The sequence below is a fragment of the Lepisma saccharinum genome, chromosome 6 (assembly GCF_977018435.1).
Source record: "Lepisma saccharinum chromosome 6, izLepSacc3.1, whole genome shotgun sequence".
NCBI lineage: Eukaryota > Metazoa > Arthropoda > Insecta > Zygentoma > Lepismatidae > Lepisma > Lepisma saccharinum.
The window spans coordinates 42,301,545-42,327,161 of NC_139234.1; the positions used below are offsets into that span (position 1 = coordinate 42,301,545).

At 38.6% G+C, this 25,617-nt stretch overlaps 2 protein-coding genes across 2 annotated transcripts; one reads left to right on the plus strand and one right to left on the minus strand.

Annotated features, from left to right (window-relative positions):
- The first annotated feature begins 1,195 nt into the window (after window positions 1-1,195).
- LOC145989058 (uncharacterized) lies at window positions 1,196-18,268 on the plus strand. The gene is made up of 2 exons (XM_083124355.1): window positions 1,196-1,234; window positions 17,576-18,268. The coding sequence occupies exons 1-2, from the start codon at window positions 1,196-1,198 to the stop codon at window positions 18,221-18,223; spliced, it is 687 nt and encodes a 228-aa protein (XP_082980481.1). The 3' UTR covers window positions 18,224-18,268.
- A 2,028-nt stretch (window positions 18,269-20,296) lies between these two features.
- On the minus strand, window positions 20,297-21,037 carry LOC145989059 (uncharacterized). The gene has a single exon (XM_083124356.1). It carries the CDS (start codon window positions 21,035-21,037, stop codon window positions 20,297-20,299), a length of 741 nt encoding a protein of 246 aa, XP_082980482.1.
- Window positions 21,038-25,617: the final 4,580 nt, after the last annotated feature.

Below are 25,617 nucleotides of genomic sequence, written 5' to 3' on the forward strand. Positions count from 1 at the left end.
TATTATCATGAGAGCCGAAACAGCAGTCGTTGTGTGCTTCGGTGAGTACGAATTATGAACATTTCATTTCTGTATACATGAACAACTTACTTCTGAAGCCTTAAACGTACAAAAATGAACTTTTCACTTATGATAATCTATATATCGTGTAGTACTTATGAATTGCTCGTGGTGTGCATACAGCCATGCAAACGGTGATAACACCACGATGCATCAGAAATCTATTACTCAGTACATTATTATCTTCAGTAGGGCAATAATAAATTTGATCATATCTCTTGTGAAACAACATTTAAGTAACAATCAGTAAGTCGAGATTTATGAAACATTGTTTCTTGTAAGGGACATGGATGAAAGGAAAATATAACTCTCTTTTTTTGTGTGAGACTGCTACATATTTACATTTTCCACCGAGCAAAGCAATCCAATATCAAAAAAATGAGTGAGAGGTGGAAACTTCGACCGTCTCATGTACAGATTACGGAGGACACTTCGAACATATATTTTTACATTATTTGTGTACACATCCCTGGCGGAATGGTTAGCACATCGTGCTATGACGTCAGGCATCCTGGCTTCGAATCCCGGCCTGGGAATGGGTGATCTTCTATTTCATCATATCATCACTCATCCTCATCTTCGCGATTAGTCAAAGTGGCAGAAAAATTAAATCAAAGCAATTCAAACAAGTGATTCAAACAAGGAAAATGGTCTGTAGTTTAATTTCCAATATGAAGGTGTCCGCTATAGTGTATTTTCATTTCTTTTGAAAAACACGCTAAAATATCAAGAATATTTTGTACAGCATATTATGACTGATATTAGGTGGAACTGTAATTTAATCGTGGCTTGGTCGGATATGTATCTCGAAAAAAAATCCCTGAAATGGAATCATAGATACACCACTGACTTACACGTTCAGTACGGTTTGGCAGATTAATTTCTAAGACATAATACTACGTTGTTAAACATGCGAGTAGCCAAAGAGGTTGCTAGCAGCTCGTGATAATTGGATTTAATGTGCACAAGAAAGGACAACCCCCAACCTGTTTCTTTATATTATGTTTTAAAGCGTCTAAACCAAAGATTTTGTTATAAGCTAAGTTTGGCTGATACAGAAGCATGCATTTACTACATCCATATTAATTATAAAAATGTTCCTTTAGTAAAAACTGTTTTCAATGTTCCAGCTGCCATGGTGACCTTCTTGCAGTTAGTTTCATCTGAAACACGGGTGAGTAGACTTTTATTTTTGCGTCTCTAAGTGTGTGTAAAGAGAGTGACACTAACGTCACGAAACGTCACTTACTTAGCGTGCACAGGATGGTAGTGTGTACTCACGGGTGTTGCCAAAATAATTTCTACCTGTCAGGCCATTTATAAAACTTCACTAGTAGAAAAATAATAAAAAAATATTATTATTATTATTATATCCTATTATTATACCCACCAGATGAGGGATCTCTGGGTTTTTGGCTTGTGTATAGGACCGGTGGCAATCCATATCTTAAGGAAATTGGGGAGCTACGAGTGAGTAGCGTAATCCGATCTGGGAAATCTCCCATAACGGCTGAGGGTTCGACGTGCTGACCCCACGTAACCCGATTACTGGCTGAAGATCTCCACACCTCTAGATAGGATTGTGGGAGGGAAACTGCAGTCGGGAGATCTGCCTAGGTCCTTTAAGGGCTGTCGAGTCACGGGTTATTATTACCAGATGAATGAAAAACCGTTTTTCATTATTCTTTTTCATTTCATACCATTCGTGCACTGCAATACATAGATTTTGTATTTTGTTATTAACTTTTAGTCCATGAAAAAGCTTCAAAAGTTATGAGGAATTTTTAATCATAAAGTTAATGTTGTTTGACGTGTCATATAAAACTCTATTTTTTTAAATTTCGAAAATTGTGGAACCATTCATTCTTTGACTTGAGTGGTGGAATATGAAAGAAAATATTACCGACTTCCTGTATTTTGCTACATTTCTTCAACCTAATGCCTTTCTTAGTTTGGTTATTCATTTCGAATACGAACTGAACTTTTATTATTTTATTTACAACAAAAATCACAGCTTCTGCTGGTTTGTAAGTGAAAATGAACCATACCAAGTTACAAGGAGGGTCTAAGTAGCTCTTTGAACCACTTCCCGATGTCTTCATTAATTGATTGATTTGGTGTTTTTAGTCCACTTTATGCACAGTAAGGCTAATCGGGACTGGACCTAAGGTTTAAAGTGGGATCCGAACACTATGTGCCTCCACCGGGTATCGAACCCAGGACTCTCCACCCGATGACGCCCAAGTGTGTGTTTACCTGGCAAGGCAATCGTGACGTCATTCTTCAAAAGATCGGAGCTCGAATTCCTCGTTTGTTTAAACATTATGCCCCTAATGCCGTAACATATAAATATAGATACATATCAAAGTAGTACAGCGTGTCCACAATGAGACTCCAACATTTTGAAAGTCTATAACTTTTTCATTTTAAATTGTACAGCTGTGATTCCGGAAGCAGCAGAAGCAGAAACTCAAAAAGTTTATGTGGTAACGTTTTAGTGCGCGCAATAGCCGTAGTGGCGTTGCAGCAATCGATTGTTTGAAAATTGAGATTCCAAACGAGCGTGCACAGGTTGTGTGGTGGTGTGCAGAAACGAAATCACTTATTCAAGTGCAACGGAACTTTCGTCGTGTGTACAATAAGGATCCTCCGACATTCACGACTATAAAGAAGTGGTGTGATCAGTTTTTGGCGACCGGCAATGTTTTGAAAGGACACTGTGGTGGTAAACCCAGAATCCAGGAACAGGTTGTAGAAAATGTGCGGAGGTCATTCGAAAGGAGTCCACAGACGTCAGTAAGACAAGCAGCGAGAGAACTTGGTATGAAACGGTCGACAGTAGTAGTGGGATTGATGCTACAACCAGTGCCGGAAAGGAAGAGCTCCTCTCCAGCAGATTTGCTACACTTAAAACTTGCTCAACATGGCCATATGAGCTTTTTGCTCTAGTGTGGAACCCCGTCTAATCCAAGATTTTTGTAAAAATTCCCTCGGGAATTTTTCAGAAAGGAAGAGCTCTCTCAGATTGATTTGTGCATACTTACAAAAGTTGCATCAGCCAGATTTTTGTCCATAAACTTGTCAATTTTTGGCCACACCAGAAATTAAGCAAAAACCCATACATATACACACTGGTTTAAGTTTAATTGGATACCAGGTTCAATTTTTTTATCTATATGCAGAGCCCCTCTAGAATTGCTCCGTGTTTGCATGTTTCTCCTCTGTGCCAGTGTGTATAATTCCCGAGACGGTAGTATTGATTTTTGGTTTGCATGTTTCGCCTCAGCGCCAGTACTTACAGAAATTCCCGAGTATTGCATCAGCCAGTATTGTGAGAGTGACTGAGGGGAGCAGATGTGTTGATACAGTGCTTCTCATACTTACTGGTTTAAATTGAACAATATAAAATCTGATATTTGTTGTAATCCACTTATATTTAGAGTCAAGTTTATATTTGTCCTATAGAGATTAGATTTAAAACCCAGGAAATTTTATATAAATACCAAAGCCAAAAATATTAACACACATACACACATACACACCCACACACATATACACACACACACAAAGCACACAGCTGAACCCAACTGATTCAGTATAAAATTTTGAATCGAAACCCAGGAAATTGTATATAATAAACAACAACAAAAATGCCGAATCAAAAATATTGTAATCAGTGCAATAAAAATATATTTAGCTCTAATTGGGCCAGACACCAAAAGATTTGTAACCCAGACAAATGCAGAACTCCCACAAAAATCTGCCCCAAATGCAATAGAAAATACAGCATGGAATACTTCATATATAAACATAAAAATACTTGCTCTGCACAATCGTCAACACAACCATCCGCATCTGGTCTGAAAAGAAAGCATGAAGCACCTCTTAATGCCAGAGCAGCAAAGCAGCCACGCTATGAACCTATCCACAGCAGTTTTAACAGCCAATTAAGGGATTATCGGTTTGTATCAGAGCCAAGATGTGGCATTGAGAATTTTTTGAACAGTGTAAATTCTGATCTGCAGGCAATTCTTAATGCACAAAATGGCTCTTATAAGCTCTCCCTCAAATTGTTTACACAATATAAGAAGCCAAATGGCACAAAATTTACACAGCCCCACATAACAGAAACTGTACCTGTATATTCAAATACAAATTCGGACAAAATAATAAGCAGTTTGATGGATCAACTGAATATCAAACACTCTGAATTTGCGGCAAAAGAGTCCGGATGGAGCCTATGCGGTTCATCACACAAGTTATATGTTAATATTTCTGAATTCAGCCCATTGCAAGGATCTACATATTTGCCATTACCTGCCAATATCAAAAACAAACAAGCCGTGGTTAATATAAAAAAAAACCGACCAGAAATGCTTTTTGTGGTGTATTTTAGCTGCTTTGTATCCAGTTTCAAGGAATCCTGAGAGAATAACTTATTACAAACAACATGAACATGATTTTGATGATGCAATGGAGGGTTTGGAATATCCAATGTCTGTTCAGAATATTGACAAATTTGAAAAAAGGGCCAGGAATATCAATGGCAAACAATTATCTATTAATGTATTTATTTGTTCCACTGGCAATTGCTTGATAGAACCTCTCAGAATCAGTATATTTGATGATGATTCTGCTGTTCCGATTGATCTGCTCTTAATTGAAGGGGATGGCTTATATCATTACACTCTGATACATAATCTTGAAGCTTTAGTCAGAAAACAACTAGACAAAACTCATAGAATATTTAAGTTGTGCAGAAGATGTTTAACTGTATTTGATGGTCAAAAAATGGTGAATGGGGTTCGTGAAAAAAATGCAGAAATTGCTAAAAACAAGTTAATTGAGCATCTGAAATACTGTGGCAACCATAAACCTGTTCATATGGTAATGCCTAATCCAAGTGAAAATTGCAAATTCAAAAAGTTTAAAGCCTTGTCGGAACACCCAGCATATATTGTTTGTGATTTTGAATCGAATCTCAAACCTCATGCATTCTGCAATCCAGATCCTGAAGAATCTTCAACTACACCATACCAGCTACATGAACCTTCCAGCTTTTGTTATATAGTTATACGGGATGGTGTAGCTAGTGAGCCACACTTATACATGGGACCAAATGCCATCAAAGAATTTGAACATAGAATAGAAAATGAGAGCCGTGACATAGCATCTAATATTTTATTAAAATCAAAGCCTATGTTGCCTTTAACAGAGGAACAGATTGAAGATTTCAACAATGCAGAAAAATGCCCGGTATGTGATTCTGAATTTTCAGATGCAAATATCAAGGTGAAACACCATTCTCATACAGATGGTCGATATAAACAGGCCCTGTGTAATAGCTGCAATATTCAGATCAAGAGATCAAGATGTATCCCCGTATTTTTCCATGGAGCATCCAATTATGATTTCCATCATCTGATCAGGTACGGGGGGTTTGACAAGCAGAATTTAAATATTTTAGCTGAAAATGATGAGAAATATATTGCTATTACCAAAATAATTAAAGTTAATGGTGTTCCTATTCACATAAGATTTCTTGATTCTTACAGAGCGGAAGGGTGTATATCCATATGACTATGTTACAGATTTTTCTAAATTTGATGAGTGTTCCCTGCCACCACAAGAAGAGTTTTACAGCAAAATCAGAGGATCTGGAATCACTGATGAAGATTATCACCATGCCAAGTTGATGTGGAACAAATTAAAATGCAAGACATTTGGTGATTATCACAAGGCATATTTGAAACTTGATGTCAGCCTCTCAGCTGATATATTGCAGGCATTCAGAAAATCTTCCATGCAAAATTATAAGCTGGATCCAATGTATTTTTACAGTGCTCCGGGCCTAGCATGGTCTGCAACGTTTTTGAACACTAAAATGCATTTGGATCTGATCCACGATCAAGATAAGTATCTGTTTATGGAGAAATGTATAAGAGGAGGGATGGTGCAATGTTCTCAGAGATATGCCAGAGCAAATAACAAATATATGCCTGATTATGATCCAGCACGGCCATCAAATTATATAGTGTATGTAGATGCAAACAGCCTCTATGGTCACGCTATGATGGATAAATTGCCATATGCAGGGCTTGAATGGGTTGAAGATTTCAATATTGAGGATCTTCAGGATTTTGATGACAGTAATTATGGCCTGTTCTTAGAGGTTGATCTGACAATTCCTGATGATTTGCACAATAAATTTTCTGATCTGCCCCCAATTCCCGAGGTTCAGTGCTCACCTGGCTCTAAACAGAAGAAGCTCATGATGACTCTAGAGCCAAAACAGGGTTATGTCACATATTACAAAAACCTCCAGTTCCTGATGAAACATGGTGTTCAAGTAACCAAAATTGGCAAAGTCTTAAGGTTCATGCACTCAGAATGGTTGAAACCATACATTGATACAAACACGGAGCTTCGAACATCTGCAAAGAGCCAATTTGATAAGGGCTTGTTTAAATTGATGGTGAATTCTGTGTATGGCAAAACTATTGAAAATGTCAGAAAACATACCGATGTTAAAATAATTACTGACCCCAGCCTGAGCAAAAAATTGGTTGCAAAGCCCAACTTCAATTACAGAAGAATTTATGATGAGCACATGGCACTTTTCAACATGAAAAAAACAAAGATTAAGTTTGATAAGCCTATTTATGAAGGGGCTGCAATATTGGAATTGGCCAAATTACATATGTTAATATTGTATTATGATGTGTTGAAACCTTTTTATGGTGATCGTGTAAAATTGATGTACATGGACACGGATAGTTTTATTCTTGATATTCAAACAGAAGATGTTTATCAAGATATGTCCCAGCCTGAATTGTTTCAATATTTTGATACCAGTGAACATACAATAATTCAACCCCACAACAAAAAGGTGCCTGGCAAGTTAAAAGATGAGACACTTGGTGATGTTATTGTGGAATTTGCTGGGTTAAGTGCCAAAGTGTACAGTTTTGAAACATGTAGTGCTGTTGTCAAAAAGGCCAAGGGCATTGGCAGAGTGACTGTTGACAAAGAGCTTGTATTTGAAGATTATAAAAATTGCCTCAAATCCCAGAATTTAATCAAAACATCAGAAAATAGAATTCAGAGTGAGGATCACTTATTGACTAGCAATATTGTAAGAAAAGTGGCTCTGGACCCACATGATGATAAGAGATGCATTTTATCATGTGGCATACATACTTTACCATGGGGTCATTGTGATTTGAAAAATGGCAATCAATGCCCAAACACAGAGCATGATTTGAAATAAATAAACATGCCTATGAACTTATTTGGGTTCAAAAAACAGGCTATTATGGAGCTGCCGACACCACAACCCTCTTCTGATATAATATCTAAACTGAGTGGCTTGTTAATTATTCATCTGAACAGCATACTTACAGATGTTGATGATGAAACAGGTAAAACATTGTACATATTTAACAATAATTTAAATCATTACCAATTACCTGTAGGTGGGCAATTGCAATTTATTACAACCCCTGAGGGTGATGTCAAGATTTCAATAGGGAGAAATATTTATAGAATTAAGCACTCAAACATGGTTTCTGGCATTGTTTATACTGTTTCTGCTGGTGACTGCTTATATATTGAGGTCCCGGGATCATATGACAAGCTTATACCCTTTTTTATAGAATTAAGAATCAGATACTCTATAATAAATAACCACTAAAACAAAAATGCCTAATGATATATTTGGCCATACAAGACATGAAGATCTCAGTGATGAGATTCTGATGCTTGATGTCAGAGTCAAGAAATTAAGAAGTGATTTACAAGCTTTACAAACCACACTCAATGCCAGTCTTCAATTAGAAATTACAAATTTACAATCACAATGCATGGACCCTCTTCTTAAAATTGACTCAGAACTCAAAGTGCTGCTTCAGAAATATACTGACCTGGCCACATTAGATAATTTTCAAAGTTTAGAAGAAGCTGTTGCAGCTCTTCAAGCCAAATTTAAGACCCAGGCTAACAACTCTGAGCAATTGAAACAACAATTGGAAGAGCAGATAAATAATGTCCAGACACAGCTCCAAACAATTGTCAAAAGCATAAAATCACAAGAAGATTTTGATCTAGTGATTTCCACTCTAAAAGAACAGATTCAATCACTCCAAATACCTAATCTGGACCCCTTGAACAATGCCATAGCCGAGGTTAAAGAAAAAATTGAGACACTTGAAAATTTTATGAACAATTTGCCATCTTCTGATGCTTTGAATGCAATAACTCGGAGTGTTGCAAACATCAAGCTGCAACTTGAAACATATGAAGATTTTGGAAAAATTCAAAGTACCATAACCCATCTTGAGGGTACAATAGCAGCAGTGCAAAGTGATTTGGCAAATGTACAAGAATCTCGCCTGCCCGGTATTGTAGATACTCTTGTTAGTGTCCAGCACCAAATCACAAAGCTTGAAAACCTCAACACTGAATCTGAGCTTTCACATTTTCATCATTTGATCGATGATATTCAAACAAAACTTGAAATTTTACAACAATCAACACCCACTCAGGCAGATATAGCCCTGCTCCAAAATGCTATGCAAAATGTGGCTGATGCTTCTGAATTAAACAATGTAAAATTGGCACTTGAATCTTTGCAGAATACTGTTTCAAATCTTCCCACATCACAGGAATTTAAAAATATTAAGAGAGCAGTGAATCGCATATTGAAATCAGAAGATATCAAGAATATCCAGACAGAGATCAAACATCTCACTCAGACAGTGGCCACTCTACCAACCAATCAACATATTAATGAACTGCATGCCCTGTTTGAGGATATCAGAAGACAGGTCCATGATCTTACTGCTCAAAATTCAAAATTGGCAGTTGTTGAAAATTTGGAACAAATTGTAGCTAATATCAAGCAACAGCTAGGAACCATGGAATCCAATCAAGCAAATGCTCTGTCTGTTTTTGCCACCCAGCTTCAAGAGATTGTGCAACAATACAAGAAACTTATTGTGGACATAAAAATCAAGCCAGGCCATGATGATGTTGTTAGGACCATCAATGAGCACCTTGAATCTGTAACAAGCAGATTGCTTACAGCAGAAAAGGAAATAACAGGCATAATCGAGAATCCAAAACATACAGTAATTCTTGAATTGTACAGCATCCCCAACAAAGAATATGATTCTCCATTTACACCAGGTGGCAAAATATATATGCTGTCCCCTGCACAATTTTATTACCAGTTTTTTGTTGGGGGCACATTGAGACCAATCAAGATCAAATATTGGCTTCAACCTCAGGCACACCACTACCCCACCTTATCAATAACAAATGCTGACAACAAAGTAAAAATCACCAGTGTAGAGTTAGAGGATTTTACAGATCCCAATACATTAGAAACAGCCTATGCTGAAGATGATGGATCTCTGGAATTTAAAATACAAATAGGGGACAAATTATATTTAGAAAATCCTGCAGTATCAGCTGCTGAACACCCTATAGTTGCAATATTCTTGTTTTCATATTATGTCTAGAGAAATTATTGTTGATGAATTACACAGACAAGCCAGACATAATTATAAGAGACTGCCAGTAGTCACAAAAGGCATAGATGATTTATGGCAAAGCGACTTGATTGAGTTGTCAAGTGGACAGTTGAAAAACTTAGACAAAATCAACAAGGGCTACAAGTATCTACTCACTGTAATAGACACATTTTCAAAATTTGCATGGGCTGTGCCACTCAAATCCAAGACTGGAAAATGTGTTACAGAAGCCCTCAGGACAATCATCAATCAGAGTGGAAGATCCCCGCGCTATTTGCAAACAGATAATGGCAAAGAATTTTATAATTCTGTGTTCCAACAATTTATTAAAAGCCAGGCAATAAAACATTACTCGAGTTACAGTGACCTCAAAGCCTCAATTGTAGAGAGATTCAACAGAACCTTAAAAAATCTTATGTATAAACAATTTACACTTCAAGGTAATTATAAATGGATTAATATTCTTCCAGAACTTCTACATAAATATAACAACTCGGTCCATTCCACAATCAACATGAAACCCTCTGAAGTAACTTCATCTGATGAGCAAAAATTGATCAGGACTGTTTATTATCCTAGATACCAGCCAACAACAAGAAAGGCCAAATACAGGGTGGGTGATCAAGTAAGAATCAGCAAATATAAGCACTTATTCAAAAGAGGTTTTACAAGAAACTGGAGCACTGAATTTTTTACAGTGGATCAAGTTAAACCTGGCACCCTTAACACATATATAATAAAAGATCACCGAGGAGAAATTCTCAAAGGCCGGGTTTATGAACAAGAACTCAGCAAAACTAAACAGCCTGACACATATCTCATAGAAAAAATCATCCGCAGAAAAGGCAACAAGTTACTTGTCAAATGGCTGGGTCATCCGGAAAACAGCTGGATCGATGCAAACAAAATAATAATATGAGCACCTGGGATGTTATAAAAAGGCTGCCAGAACCTGAACAGCAGATTAAGAGAAATGGCAAGTTGCTGCCTGATAATATTAGGTGTCTTATTGTTGGGCCATCGGCTTGTGGTAAAACTACACTATTAATTGATAATTTTTTATTGGCACCCAACTGGTTAGACTGGAAAAACAGGCACTTGTATGTTTTCTCTAAGAGCTTGGAACAATTAAAATATCAGCAGCTGATGAAGCTATATGATGGATTGGATATTGCCACTTTTGAACCAGATGTTAAGCCACTCGATGAATGTCTCGATAATTCTGTTGTTGTGTTTGATGACATTATATTGGATAATCAAAACAAGGTTAGAAATTTCTTTACACAGGGGCGGCACAAAAACATAGATTGTTTCTACCTGGCACAGACTTTTTCAAAAATACCGAAGCAGCTGATCCGAGACAACAGCAATTTTATATGTGTGTTTCATCAAGATCATACCAACCTCAAACACATACACGATGAATATGTAGGTGGGGACTTGAGCTACAATGATTTTTCTAAGTTTTGCAGCAGGTGCTGGAACCAAGACAGTTATGGGTTTGTCACAATTGATATGACAAGAACACCCAGTAGTGGCAAATACAGAAATAAAATCAACAATTTTCTAGACATTGAAACATAAATAAATAACCATGAAAAGGCCAATCATTGATGATCTTAAATTAAGAGATTATCTTGTAAAAAGATTTAAGGGATGGAAATCAGAGAACCGAGGAATTTATGAAAAACACAAACAAACAGAACAGCCTGTAATTGATGCTATTAGTGAATTAGGTAAAAATATCAAAACTGTTACAGAGCAAAATCAAAATTTGATCACGGAGCTTGTACCTGTAGCTGCTAGGAACATATTAGATTATCCAATCACCCCACATTCCAGTATTCATACACCTAGTCCTATTGCTCCTAGAAGAATTGAAGCTACTCAGGATCCTATTGAATTGGGCCTTCTTGCTCAAAAATATTTAACCACACCTAAAGACAATAAAGATGAGGTGTTTGGCTTATATGCTGACACAGAGCTTGATGGTAGCATCATACATAGAATTGGCAATTTCAGAGTAACATTTATGGGAGATGATCTGATTGTTTATTCAGAATCTCGTCTCGGAGAAAAAGGTGGTTTTGTTAAGTACCCCGGAACACCTGGGTTGTGGGAACTGATGACTAGGAAAAGGCCTGGCAGCTATACAGATCAAGATTATGAGCACTACAAAGAAATATTAATAAAATCAGATGCTCTATACCAGAACAATGATCCCACACAAAGAAGAGTCAAGTCTAGCAGTGGGGCAAAATACAATAATTTAATCAAGCCCATATGGTCACAGATCAAGACTGGCAGTGGAATCAAACAATACAACACCTTGCCCAAAGAATTTGTCTGGGTTGATGATGTCAGGAAACTTGTAGACAGGTTATTGGTGATAGCTGGGGAGGAAAATGCTGGGAACCACAATTTTTACAATGAAAAGGTTGGAATTATGGACATGATAAGCACCAAATTGTCTAATTTTATAGTGAATGACACTAAGGGGATTGGATATCTCATAAAATTATTAATACTCTACCCCCTAAATTTTGGAATATTTCTGAGGGTCGGGGGTTGGTTAATGACATTATAAACAAGCTGCCATTTGAACTACATATTCCAGGCTAACAGTATTGTGGTCCAGGCACAAAATTGGAGCACAGATTAAACAGAGGGGATCCTGGTGTAAATCTCCTAGATGCTGCTTGTAGAGACCATGACATAGCATACAACACACATTCTGATCTTGACAAGAGACATGTTGCAGACAAGAAATTAGAAGAGGCTGCATTTGGTAGATTTGTAAGCAAAGATGCTTCTTTGAGTGAAAAAATAGCAGCATTGGGAACCACCATAGCTATGAGCACCAAACAAAAACTGGGGTGGGGGTTGTGAATATGTATATAATAAACCTACAATGAAGGCCAAGGGTGTTATGTATCAAATACCTTATGCAGGTCTTAAATCTCTTAAAACTATTGATAGTCTTTTAACCAAAAAGCAGCGCAAGAAAAAAAATTCTTGTATTGCAAAGGGACATGGTATGAAATTGTTGCTTAGTACCCCCCAATTAAAAAAATTACAACAATCTAGAAAAAAATCACATGTGGGGGGTTTCATATTTACTATCCCCGCCATCTTAGCTGCTCTCGGGGCTGTGGGGAGCTTGGCTGGGGGATCAGCTGCCATAGCAAAAACAGTAATAGATGCCAAGAAAAATAGGGCGGAATTAGATGAGCAGAGGCGCCATAACCTGGCCATGGAGAAAAAAGGCAAAGGTGTTAAGAGAGTCATGAATAAGTTTAAAAAAAACAAGAGCCGCTTACAAACCAAGATATTGAAGCTTTAATCAAGCCACTGGGCATCAAAAATTTTAGAGGTGTGTACATGTCTGATTCTTTACCAGAGCAACCACTCAACAAAGAGTGTGGCATTGTTAATTTGGATGAGTACAAAAATCAGGGCACACACTGGATCTGTTATCTTAAATATTTAAAAGATGAGGCATTTGTGTTTGATTCATTTGGAGGTGTTCCACCTGAAAATTTAGTAAAATATCTAAATTCAGCTAATCTTTATTACAATAATGCCCGTGTTCAAAACTTCAAAGATGTTAATTGCGGACATTTGTGCTTATCTGTTCTTAGATATATGTCTCAAATAAATAAACCATCAATTGAAAATTTTCAAAAAGCCTTGTGGTATTTGAAACATCATGGGGGGTATTCCATCTCACCAGCCAAAATTCAATATTGAAACTCAAATTACATGATGACATAGTGTATCCCAAAACAATAGCTCTCAGAGCATTTTATGGCATGTACTTGATACCTAATATTACACACCACAACAATACAATTGCAGTTGGTGATCAAAAAATTGTCATCACTCCAGGGCAGTATAATCTGTCCACTCTAAATGCTCAATTACCCAGAGGTGTAGTGTTAACTCAAAATTCTGTCACTCACAGAGTAGAGATTGTATCTGCTACAGAAACAGTGGATCTGGGTACTATAGGAGAGCTGTTAGGCTTTGAGAACAACACAAAACTTGAACCGGCCATCAAACACACTGCTATGAATATACCTAAATTCTTAGCCATAGAGACTCTGAATATTCACTGTAATGTGGCCGAGGGTATGATCACCAAATCAAATGGTATAGGCACTCACAAACAAACTGGCATCATTGCAACATTCAAACCTAATTCTGAATTTATGGAGCCAATCATCTACACTCCATCCCCAACATTATATTTTTCCTGTGTGTCATAATAGAATAGATAATATTGAGTTGATGGTCACTAATGAAAAAGAAGAATTAGTTGATTTTGCTGGAGCCACAACAACTGCTATCATAGAGATTAATATTTAAATAAAAATACATACAATGGAAAATATTGAGAGTTATGAGCTACAATCATTCCCCCCAAACAGGAGGACATTTGCAAATTTAAATCAACCCAACACAGAGATTGAGGTTGATCTTGATGTAGGGGATGGATTTATACACCCTCACAGAGCAGATCTATACATCAAATTTGATGTTGTAAAGCTCGATGGAACAGATTACCCGGCAAATTCAAATATAAGATTGGTAGATAATTTTGTGCCGCATCTGTTCTCTGAAATTGAGATCAGAAAGCATGGTGTTGTTATAAACAGAATAGATTATCCCGGCATTACCTCCACAGCTTTGGCCACATTAAAATTATCCAAAACCGAGGCTTCTTACTACAAAATTGGTGGATTTGAGGCTGGTGAGAAAATATTAACCAAGAGCCACACAGTGCTGTTCCCCATGCGCCTGTTGCCAGGATTCTTCTCAGATTACAAAGATATTATGTGGAAAGGTGGGTTAAGAATCACATTTAGAAGAGCTGCAAATGATAACAATGCATTGATGAGGTACAGTGCAATAAACTCTACAGGGGAAGCTCTGCCTAATACCTTACCTGATGAAGGCAAATGCATTATTCAGACTATGGAGTTAAGAATCCCGGTTGTTGAATATGAGGCCAGTTATGCTCTTAAATACAAAGCAGATATAATAAAAAATCCACAGGTTCCTCTGCAATTTTATACATATCAATGTGTACAGAAGCCCGCATCTGGTACTTATTATGAGTTTGATGCTACAAATTCATTCTCCAGTATACAATATGACATGCCTGATTTTGTAGTGGTATTGTTTCAGACTGGAAGACACAATAATCAGGAAAAAAATTCAAGTAGATTTGATAACTGCAACATCAAGAACATATATCTTAAAAATGGCAGAAATGAGGTCTTTCCTAGAGAAAATTACAATTTAGACATGTCCAAGACTGATTTCCTCAAATTATATGAGGCATTTTCGGCATTCAAAAGGGTCACTACAGGCAATACTGACATGTATTACACACCAGATGAATTCAAAGCACAGAGACCCATGTTTGTAATCAACACTTCAAAAAGGAAACAAGTTGTGGTGAATGACAGGACAAACATTAAAATTATCTGTGAATTCCATGAGGCATTACCTGATGACACCATATGTAGTGTTATTCTCATAGGTGAAAAATCATATGTTTATGATGTAAGAAATGAGAGGGTCACAGAGCAATTCTAGAAGATATTTGCTTCTATTATGCTGTTATACAACACACAAACCTCAACTGTATTATCAGCTAGCAGTGAATATCTTATGTATGGGCAGTTGTATATATTTCAATCTTATATCAGGAGTCGAACCCAAAGCCCCTGATTACAATGCAACAATATTAACACTTCTCCATATGGAATATGCCCACATTTTACTGGGTTCTGAGACCTTAATACAGACAAAATTGGATTTTGAACTGCCATAATATTTTCTAAGTCTTTGCCTAGGCTCATATTATCAGAATAGAATTGCTTTCAGCATGAAGGGGGGCAGTTCATTGCCACTGTGTGAAAATATCTCAATAATCTTTGTTACACTTTTACATGTTGCAGACATGTTACACTTTTTCCCCTGTCACACAGAAAGATTAATGGCCCCTTCAGTGAATCGCACAGAAAAATCATTAATGTTCCCTTCTAGCTGTGTAGATTATATCTCTTGCGTGCCGGCAAAACATGCAAACAATTAATTATGTTTGCCCGCTTTTCCCCTATTGTATTGAGCGAGTGGTTATAAAACATGAGAAAATAAGAAAACTGAGAAATTCAGTTTTTGTACAATATATTGTTGTAAAACACTTTTTACTAGGTTTAAGATCTGGGGGTTGTATATCAACTATCTCAAAATCTCACGTGTGGAATGCCACACATATTTCAATCTATCAAGACTCGAACCCAGAGCCCCTTGTTTACAAGACAACAATATTAACATTTTGCCATCAGGGGGGCTTCACCAGGATTCAAACCCAAAAACCTCCTGATTACAAGGCATGCACCACACTTCACTGGGTCTCAGAACCCAATAAATATCAATTCAAGATTTTGACAGAAACAATAAGATAATAAGAGAACTTGCGATAGTTTTAAGTATAGACAAATCAATCTGAGGGAGCTCTTCCTTTCTGAAAAATTCCCGAGGGAATTTTTACAAAAATCTTGGATTAGACGGGGTTCCACACTAGAGCAAAAAGCTCATATGGCCATGTTGAGCAAGTTTTAAGTGTAGCAAATCTGCTGGAGAGGAGCTCTTCCTTTCCGGCACTGGTTGTAGCATCAATCCCACTACTGACAGTTCACACAGTTCTTCACTGCTTGTCTTACTGACATCTGTGGACTCCTTTCGAATGAACCTGTGCACGCTCGTTTAGAATCTCAATTTTCAAACAATCGAGTGCTGCAGCGCCACTACGGCTATTGCGCGCACTAAAACGTTACCACATAAACTTTTTGAGTTTCTGCTTCTGCTGCTTCCGGAATCACAGCTGTACAATTTAAAATGAAAAAGTTATAGACTTTCAAAATGTTGGAGTCTCATTGTGGACACGCTGTATTATCTTATTAAATACAATATAAGTAATATTGCGCTTTGCTGACGTTAGTACTTTATTTTAAAAACAATTGACCCGCCAATTGTCGCCACTGGCATGATGCATAAGTATTACTGAGCAAATTGTTCAGAGCCATTTTATTCCTTGCTTTACGCTTTGAAAGTTTCAACAATTGAAGCAAAACGTCAAATAAGCTGGTGACAAATCTCTGCACTAGCATAGGCACGCCTTAAAAATACGTGCGAACCAAGAGAAACATTTATAAGCATAATCATGGCTAATTTGTCGAGCATTACTTGTGCATCCCACTCTACATCCTAGAAACTGCACTCTTGCAGGCTAACGAGGCTCTAGCTCCTGGATATGGTGTCGATTGGCCACATATACCTTAGACTTTATCATTTGATCCTCCGATACCGATGTCGTAGTGGTAGCGTCGTCGCCTTGTACCCGGTGGAGGCACAAGTGATTCGGATCCCACTTGAAACTGTAGGCCCAGTCCCGATTAGCCTTACTGTGCATAAAGTGGACTTAAAACACCAAATGAATCAATCAAATCCTCCGATAATTCTTTGTTTTCGGTGATTATAAAATGAGTTTTAAAGAAGCGAGACATGCCCTACTTGCTCTTGATAACTGGCTCGTACTAGTATAAAGTGACCGGTGCAAATAGCCTTAGGGCTGACTACCCATAGTTTATTTTCAATCAATCAAAAATTGAATCCGCCCACTGAATAACGCTGTATGGCACTTTTGGGAATGTGCTGAGTTACCAGTGAAATCATGCTGCAGCCCTGCTTCTACAGGTTACAAGCTGGCCAGCCATAATGTCGGATGTTGCCCAAAGATTGCTACTGTGTTTGCATAAGGTTTTGTGTTGTTTCAACTTTAGTCCAGTAACATACAACATGTTTTATCCGTTGTTCTCGCATTCACTGAAATGTGCCATACAGCGTTATTGGGTGGAATGCTTCAATTGTGTAAAGTGAGGTGCTTAATTAATATGCTCTATTGGTAGGATAAACGTGGAGTAAGGGTGGTGCCGTACGGTGCAAGATCCGCAAGGAACCACTTCCAGATTTCCACCATCGCCCTGCAAGCAGCCTACCGCGCCAAAGCGGCCAGCGCAGCCCAGAAATCAGCAGCAGCTCAGGCAGCCCAGCAGGTGAAGGCCAAGTTCGCCCAGCAGGCAGAGGAAGCAGCAGAGGCAGCCAAAGCAGCCCTCTCCGCCAAAGAAGCCCTGGTCAACCAACTGGCCCAACAGCTGCAAGAAGCCCAGGAACAGGTCCACTCGGAGTCGGCACAAGCAGCACAAGCTCAGCAAGCTCTCGCCGCAGCTCAGGAGGCGTCCCACCAGGCCGCTCAGCAGATGCAGGCGCTGACTGCAGCACTCTATGCGTCTCAAGCCAACGCAGGCAACGCCGCGCAAGCTGCTTTCGCCGCTAGGCAGCAGACAGATGCGCAGAACCAGATGCTCTACGCCGCCAAGCAGAGGGTGCAGAATCTGGAAGCGCAGTTGCAGTCGGCACAAGCAGCGTTCTCGGCAACCGCTCAGTCTGCTTTCAAGGCGTCTTCAGCAGCTCAAGTCGCTCAAGCCAACGTGCTCAGTCATGGTGCTAGTAGCTACGGAGGAGGTCTCACTACTGCCCTCAAAGTGGGATATTAACCTCGACGTCCATACTACAGGCAAGAAAATATGTAAATCCATTTGTACAAGTCCAGCAAAATTGAAATAAAATATATTTATCTAACATGTTCTACCTTCCTCTTACATGGACATTCCAGCAACATGGACTCTAAATATTAATATCATGTTAGCACTTAGGAAATTATACTTGCATCCAATTTTTACAGTGTGACTCCCCGATGGCGTAGTGGTAACGTCGATACCTTGCAATTAAGGGGTCTCAGGTTAGATACCCGGTGAAGGTACAGTTACGGACATTTCTGGGTGCAAAGATACATCCCAGAAGTGACTTACATAATGGTTCGTATCCCACTTTAGACTCTAAATCCAGTCCCGATTAGCCTGAGCATAAAGTGGACTCAAAAAATCAAAATAAACTCATTTTTACTTTATATTTGCAGACCCGCTGTGGCCCAGTTAGATTCTTCCAGCAATGTCTTTGCATGAAGCGTCTCTGGGGTTCACTAAGCCTCTCATAAAATGGTACTATTGGACAAATAAATTTGATGGTTATGGTGTTGACCACATCAACTCAACAATGACCGAAATTGTGGATATATGGAGCCCTAACTCAACATACCCCATATACCTTCAAGGCATATGTTCCAATATGAAGGGTGTAGTTTCACCTTAACTTTTACGTTACTGCGCATTTGTATATTTAGTATATAATGGCAACGAAGAGAATAAGTAATGAAATTGACGATGTAACAAAAACAATGAAACCTCTATGCCTTATTCAGAATTCGAACCTAGGAGTGGTTCAGAGTAGAAGTTGCGTTTTTTTTTATTTTCTCCACACAAATAAAGCTATCTTAATAAAGTCAGTGGTGAGACTGGTAGATTAACTTGTAGTTCTCTTAAGCTTTTCTTGAAATGAAAGGGACACCAGAATCATAAGTTATCGGTAAAGCAAAATGGGAGGGGGTTACGCTATTTTGCTTGAGGAGACGGGGGAGGGAGAAGGGTTCATAGCTGTATTTAAACGGACACTTATATTTTTGCATTGCCTTTCAACTATTAAGGACTTAAATTTACGTAGGATATTGGTCCCAGGTTCGAATGTCGGGCAACATATATTTCTTGGTTTGTCCATTTCATTCCATCGTCCAAATTCTTAGAGAGGTTTAGAAACAACCAACATATACATTTTAAGTGTTTCCCGATAGCCACCAACACACATTGAATATTCTTAATTCAAAATTAGACTGCCTTTAATAAGAATAGAATGTGCTGAGAATAATTAAAGCTTTATTCAAATTCATAGACAATTTCAGCGCCGAGAAGAGAAGTGACTTGGCAATAGCTGTTGTGGTTTTATTTCCATCTATGGTTTGTGTATAAGTACAGTACAAGTGCACAGGTGATTTCACTAAAGTTTTTTTTTTACTATCAACGTGAAGAATAAGAACTTTCATTCCATACGACAAACCCGAATTGATTGGATATACTCGGAATTGTCCATTTCATGGCTTCTGTTTTCTGTCATTCAAATCAAATTATCAATCTAAGGATAAAAACATTGCGAGGACATCTGTTGCTAATAAATTGTACTACATTTATTGTGGAGGGTCGGATATTATGTTTTCAATACTGTAGCAAATATCATTTAATTTTCTGTCCTGTGATCCGTATATGTGAGGATCGTTCCAAAAGATATGCAATACTTGAGCAATGCCCGTGGGTGATGCAATCCATCAGATTATCACGTCAGCTGTGACGTAGATTTGAGTCTTCAACATGTGTGTGTGATCGCTGGCTAATTGAAAAACTCTCTCTCAAAATGGAAGAACTGTACACGTATTTTACCATATCAATTACGTTTCTTTTAAATAATATACCATCTGCAAACCCTTTGAAAAATAGTCTTATTCCGGTCGCTGCAAAATGCAAGGAACGCTGAAATCAACAGGGTGCATCCAAGGTTTAGCAATAGAGCTATATGATATAGTATAGAAGATAATGTTTTGACAGTAATAAATCGAGTATATTTTATTATATCTTCCCCTACAATCAATGTTTTAATAAGTTACAGCGGCAACAAATCCATTTCTAACCATGGCTTCCGTGTCCTCCACCGATGTTACTTCCGTATCCGCCTCCAATGTTACTTCCGTGACCACCTCCAATGTTACTTCCGTGTCCACCTACGTTGCTGCTTCCGTGTGATCCTCCATAACTAGCAGCATTCTGCTGAGCTGCCGTAGCTGCAGCAGCTGCTTTGTAAGCTGCTTGCTGAGTTGCCACCAGATCGGCTTTAGCAGCTGCAAGTTGAGCTTGTAGATGCTGAATGCGCTGCTTGGCTGCATTGAGCATTTGGTGCTGAGCTTCTGCTTGCTGCTGAGCGGCCTGAGCGGCGTGGGCAGCGTTCGCAGCGCTAGCTTGAGCGCCGTAGAGAGCTGAGCTCAGGGCCTGGACTTGCTGAGCCGACTGGTGAGCTGACTGCTGAGCGGCGTCGGCGGCTTGCTGAGCGCTTGAAGCTTGAGCAGACTCTGATTGTACTTGAGATTGAGCTTCCTGAAGCTGTATGGCCAACGCGCTCACGATGGCCTGTTTTCCGGCCAAAGCTGCTTGGGCTGTTTGCGAAGCCTGCTGCGCGCTCTTGGCCAATTTGGCTTTGGCCTGCTGAGCGGCTGCTCCCGCTGCAGAGTGCTGCGCTGCGGAAGCGGATTTCGCTTGCAGAGCTGCTTGCTGAGCGATCGAGGACAGCAGAGCACCTCCGTGGCTGGTGCCGTGAACATCTGCACCATGACCGCTGTTGGCTGGCACCCAATGGGAAATGCCTCTCTTCATCTGGAATGGACGGAACTACATTAAAACATAAGGGTTTACATCTACATGAGGGTTTGCGTGTTTTAGGTCTGTTTACAATTTATTCTCATAGATGGCTCTGGTTTCTAACTAGGTAGTTTGACTGAGTACATTGATGTACGTGGTGATTTCTATTTCACGTAGCATGGATTTTAAGTCCTCAAATGCATTTGCACTTAACTGGTGTTGTAGGAACATGTCAGATTTGAAACGTTCAAGTTTCACTTCAATAACTCTTTCATACTTAGCAACTGTTCAACTGTTCATATATAATAAATATATAGAGGGCGACGAGAAAGTGGATTGAAAAGTTTTGATTTTCTGCTGGTGCCAAAGGCTTTTATATGTAATTGTTTTTATTACCTAACAAGAGTAAATACTTAAATTTATGTTGAACATATCTTAACAATAAAGCTGAGTGCACATTGTCAGTTTGAAAGCAGTTTCATGAAGATTAATGTACGAGGTGCATTCAAGTTCTAAGGTCTCCTATTTTTTCTTCATTACTAGAAGCAGTTATAGACGTGAGAGTTGTTTGAGAAGAAGCATCCATTCTTGAAGGTTGATGAGGCCAAATGTCAATACGAAACGGCCCATAGGAAGCTAGTGGCGCTAACTAACGACAGACATGTTTTTGAAACTGGGAATGACATCACTTACATCAAAAGAACAGCGTGTTATTATCCATTTTCTTCACCTGCGTGGAGTATCACCCATCGATATTCATCTTAAATTGACTGAGACATGCTGTGGTGGTGTCATGAACGTGAGCAATGTGCGTTCGTGGGTCTGATAGTTCAAGTAATGTCGAACGTCGTATGTAAACAAACCAAAGGAGCCTCGCCCACGAACCAGACGCCAGTTATTCCATTGCTGAGAAAAGGGATGTTTTGGAACAGCGAAGGCGTTATACTCACGCAATGCTATCCTAACTAACTAACTAACTCTCTAGCCTTCTTAAACCCGAAGGTTCATGGCTGCAGCAACACAGGCCTTCCATCTGTCTCTATCCTGAGCAAGATCTATATACTCTTTTCCATCCCTACCGATTTCCTTTAGGTCCATCTCAAAGTTGTCCCTCCATCTTCGTCTTGGCCTTCCTACAGGTCTCTTACCATTAGGTTTCCCAACAAGAATCCTGTAAACTCTTCTTTCCTCTACCATTCGTGCTAGATGACGTGCCCACCTAAGTCTTCTTGATTTAATTATTCTAATAATATCTGGACATGAATAAAAATTATGTAGTTCTAAATTATGTAACCTTCTCCACTGACCCGTCTCCTCATCCCTTTTAGGTCCAAATATTTTCCTAAGGATCTTATTTTCAAACACTCTCAATTTATGTTCTTCTTTCAATGTAAAAGACCAAGTTCACACCCATATAATGCTACAGGCAATGCCATCCTAAGGGTACCACAATGATGGGTACAAGCTATGGAACTGATTTGAGGACCAAGTTGCTTCCAGCATTGCGAAAGAAACAGCCGGAAATGGCTGAAGCTGTGTTCTTTCATCAGGACAACGCACCTCCTCATTGGGCGGCCATTGTTCAGCCGCTCTTCATGGAAAACAAATTTGAAGTGAATCACATGCTCCGTCCATACTCCCCTGACCTTGCACCTAGTGATTTTTGGCTTTACCAAACGCTGAAGGACTTTCTCCGGGGTCGCACATTTTCATCTCGTGCTGCTATTGCATCGGCAATTTTCCAGTGGGGCAAGAAGACCCCTAAAGAAGCGTTCGCGAAAAGTGTGTGCCTCTAGAGGGAGACTATGTTGAGAAGTGAATGAAGTTTCATCTCTGTTGTGTAAATTGTTTATGAAAGAAAAAGTAGGAGACCTTAGAAGTTATATGGACCTCGTAAGAAAAGAAAAAAACAAGCACAGATGAGACATATTCCAAACTTCATTACCAGCCAGCGGTAGCGATGCCAGAATGTAAAGACTGAGAACGCATAGGAAGAAATATTTTCTGGGGTACAGTCAGATATACGTAGCACAGCTCCAAATACTATACAAAAATGAATATTTGGGTTATATGAGCACTTAATTATCTAGTTTCACTTGTTTGCTGGGATAGATGGACGGTGCTCTCTCCCCATCAGTGATCTCGTAGAGAATTTTGTTCGGATGAACAATTATATCAGCAGAGCTCTGGTCTGGTGATAATGATTATTAATTTTATATTTTTGTTCTCATGCTTTCTTTCTCTCTTTCTTTTCTAGTTTCTATCTTTCTTTATTATTCACACTCACTCTCTTTCCTCCCTTTCTTCTTTCTTTCATTGACATTCTCTCTTCTTCTCTCTCCTTTTCACACTACTCCTCTCTCTCTCTCTCTCTCTCCACAATTTTCTCCCTTTATATCTGTTTCTCATTCTTTTCCTCTCTCTCTGGTGATTTTGAAAATTTCTCATACGGTTATTCCGCGGTGGGCCAGAGCCCCCTGCACCCTTGGGGGCGACAAAACTTTTCCGAAGAAAATATTACAGCAAATTGTCAATTGTTCTTTATTTCTTTCATAAAAATTGATATTTGAGAGACGAGAGTTCTGTCTGGTAAAAATGTGGCAAAGGGTTGAAAAAAGTAGCTCATCAACACAACATTGTGTGCAGGAAAGGTTTTAGGAATTTGTTTCCCTTGTACTATCATTACATTTGAGATATTACGTGTAGTAATTACTCGCCTCTTTGCAAAAAAGTATTGACGTAAAATATAAGAAGCTAAATGAAAGAGTACATTGTTGACAAATGTGTTTTCTCTTCAATTTAAATAACCTACTAAACACTAGAGGACAATAAAAATCTTACCCTACTTTCGAGTCCATTTCCGTCACTTGCCACAATTAATGCAGTCCCCATGGCTGAAAAAAATAAATAAGAAATATTAATGTACACTTGTCAATTCGTAATTTTTGTCTCGTTGTCTTACAATGAATCATTTGGAATAATAGTCCTAGTTGAAACTTTATATTGATATGACGTGCTTGCAAGTAAATAACAGATACACCATTATTTACAATCCTAACAGTTAACTCCAGTTAAAAATTAGAATTGACATGACGTGTTTGCAAACATAAGCAACAATAACATTATTTACTATTTTACCACTGTAGGTGTAATTCAGCTACGTCACAAAATGTTTGATTGTGGCTTCGAGCAGCATTGTTAAGGCCAGTTCTTGTAAGCATACGGAAACCAAGCGCAGGGGATCCTAACACAGACATTCGTGATTTAAAACAAACGTGCAGTTAGTGCGGATGTAACGAACGCTACGTGGTGGATATTTCCTTGCAAACGACAAACATGGGAGTCCTGACGTCACATGAAACCCACCTATTAGCTACGTTTAGTTGAAACATGGAATTGACGTGATTATATACAATCCTTACACCATGTTAGATGTAAAAATAGCTCTAACTGGAATATAGCCCTATGGAATACGTATTATTGATTTATTTACGCCTTGTTTTAAATGGCGGAGTTAAGGCCGTACAAAGCCTTTCCTTCCACTCAACCATACACATAAAATTATACATTATTATATTAAACACCAAGTACATTAAGTCATTTCACATATGTCTACACACACATTATACTCATACACACAAGTCTTAACGCGCTTAATATAGCACACAAAATACAAAATATATAATGCACAAAATGCGAAATATGGAATACAAAATTTAAAAGTGTATTTAAGTAACTGTATTTTAAGACTTCATTCACTTGCACATGCCCTTTAGTCTGCTTGACAGGGAAAGATCTAACGACTACTCTGAAGAGAGTGGCGAACACGTCTGCTAGGAAACGAAGGAGCTTACTGCTCTAATGCTTTCTGGCAGCTGGTTCCACAGCCTTACAGCGGATACGGAGAAAGAGTTGGAGAAGAAGTTTGATCTGAGGACGGGGATAGAGAAATGAGGAGCTGCTTGATCTGGTGTCGCGATCGTGAAATTCGTGAAGAAATTGTATACGTATCAAGAAAATAAGCATTATGGAACATGTTGTTGATTTGCTTTATTTTACTTCGCCTTTTGTGCCACTTTTGGCTAATTTGCGAAGATGGGGATGAGTGATGACATCATGAAATTGATGAATGGACACTCACAAACATCCATGCCCAGGCCGGGATTCGAACCCGGGAAATATGAAACATGTGTTCACCATTCTGGCTAATATACTGTAGTGTATGCCAATATGTAAAATTCATGTCACAAATCAAATCTAAACTGTAAAGTCCATATACTTCATTCTTGAAAAGTATTACTTTTGTCCAACGTACAGCCTAAACTCATAAATGAAAATATGGAGAAATTATGTTGCAAGTGGCTGTGCTGCTCTAGTCGGAACAGCGTCTGACTGCTACGCAAAAGACAGAGTTCGATTTTCCGCAACTTGAGAGTTCATCCAATCTCTCATCTTGAGACGGCAATGACTGAGCAAATCGTGGAGCTGATGACAATGGGCCTGCATAGCACAGGGGAAAAATTGTCTATATAATATATATAAAACAGGGTGTCTACTATTAAGAAAGTCATGAAAATCAATAAAAAGTCAAGAAA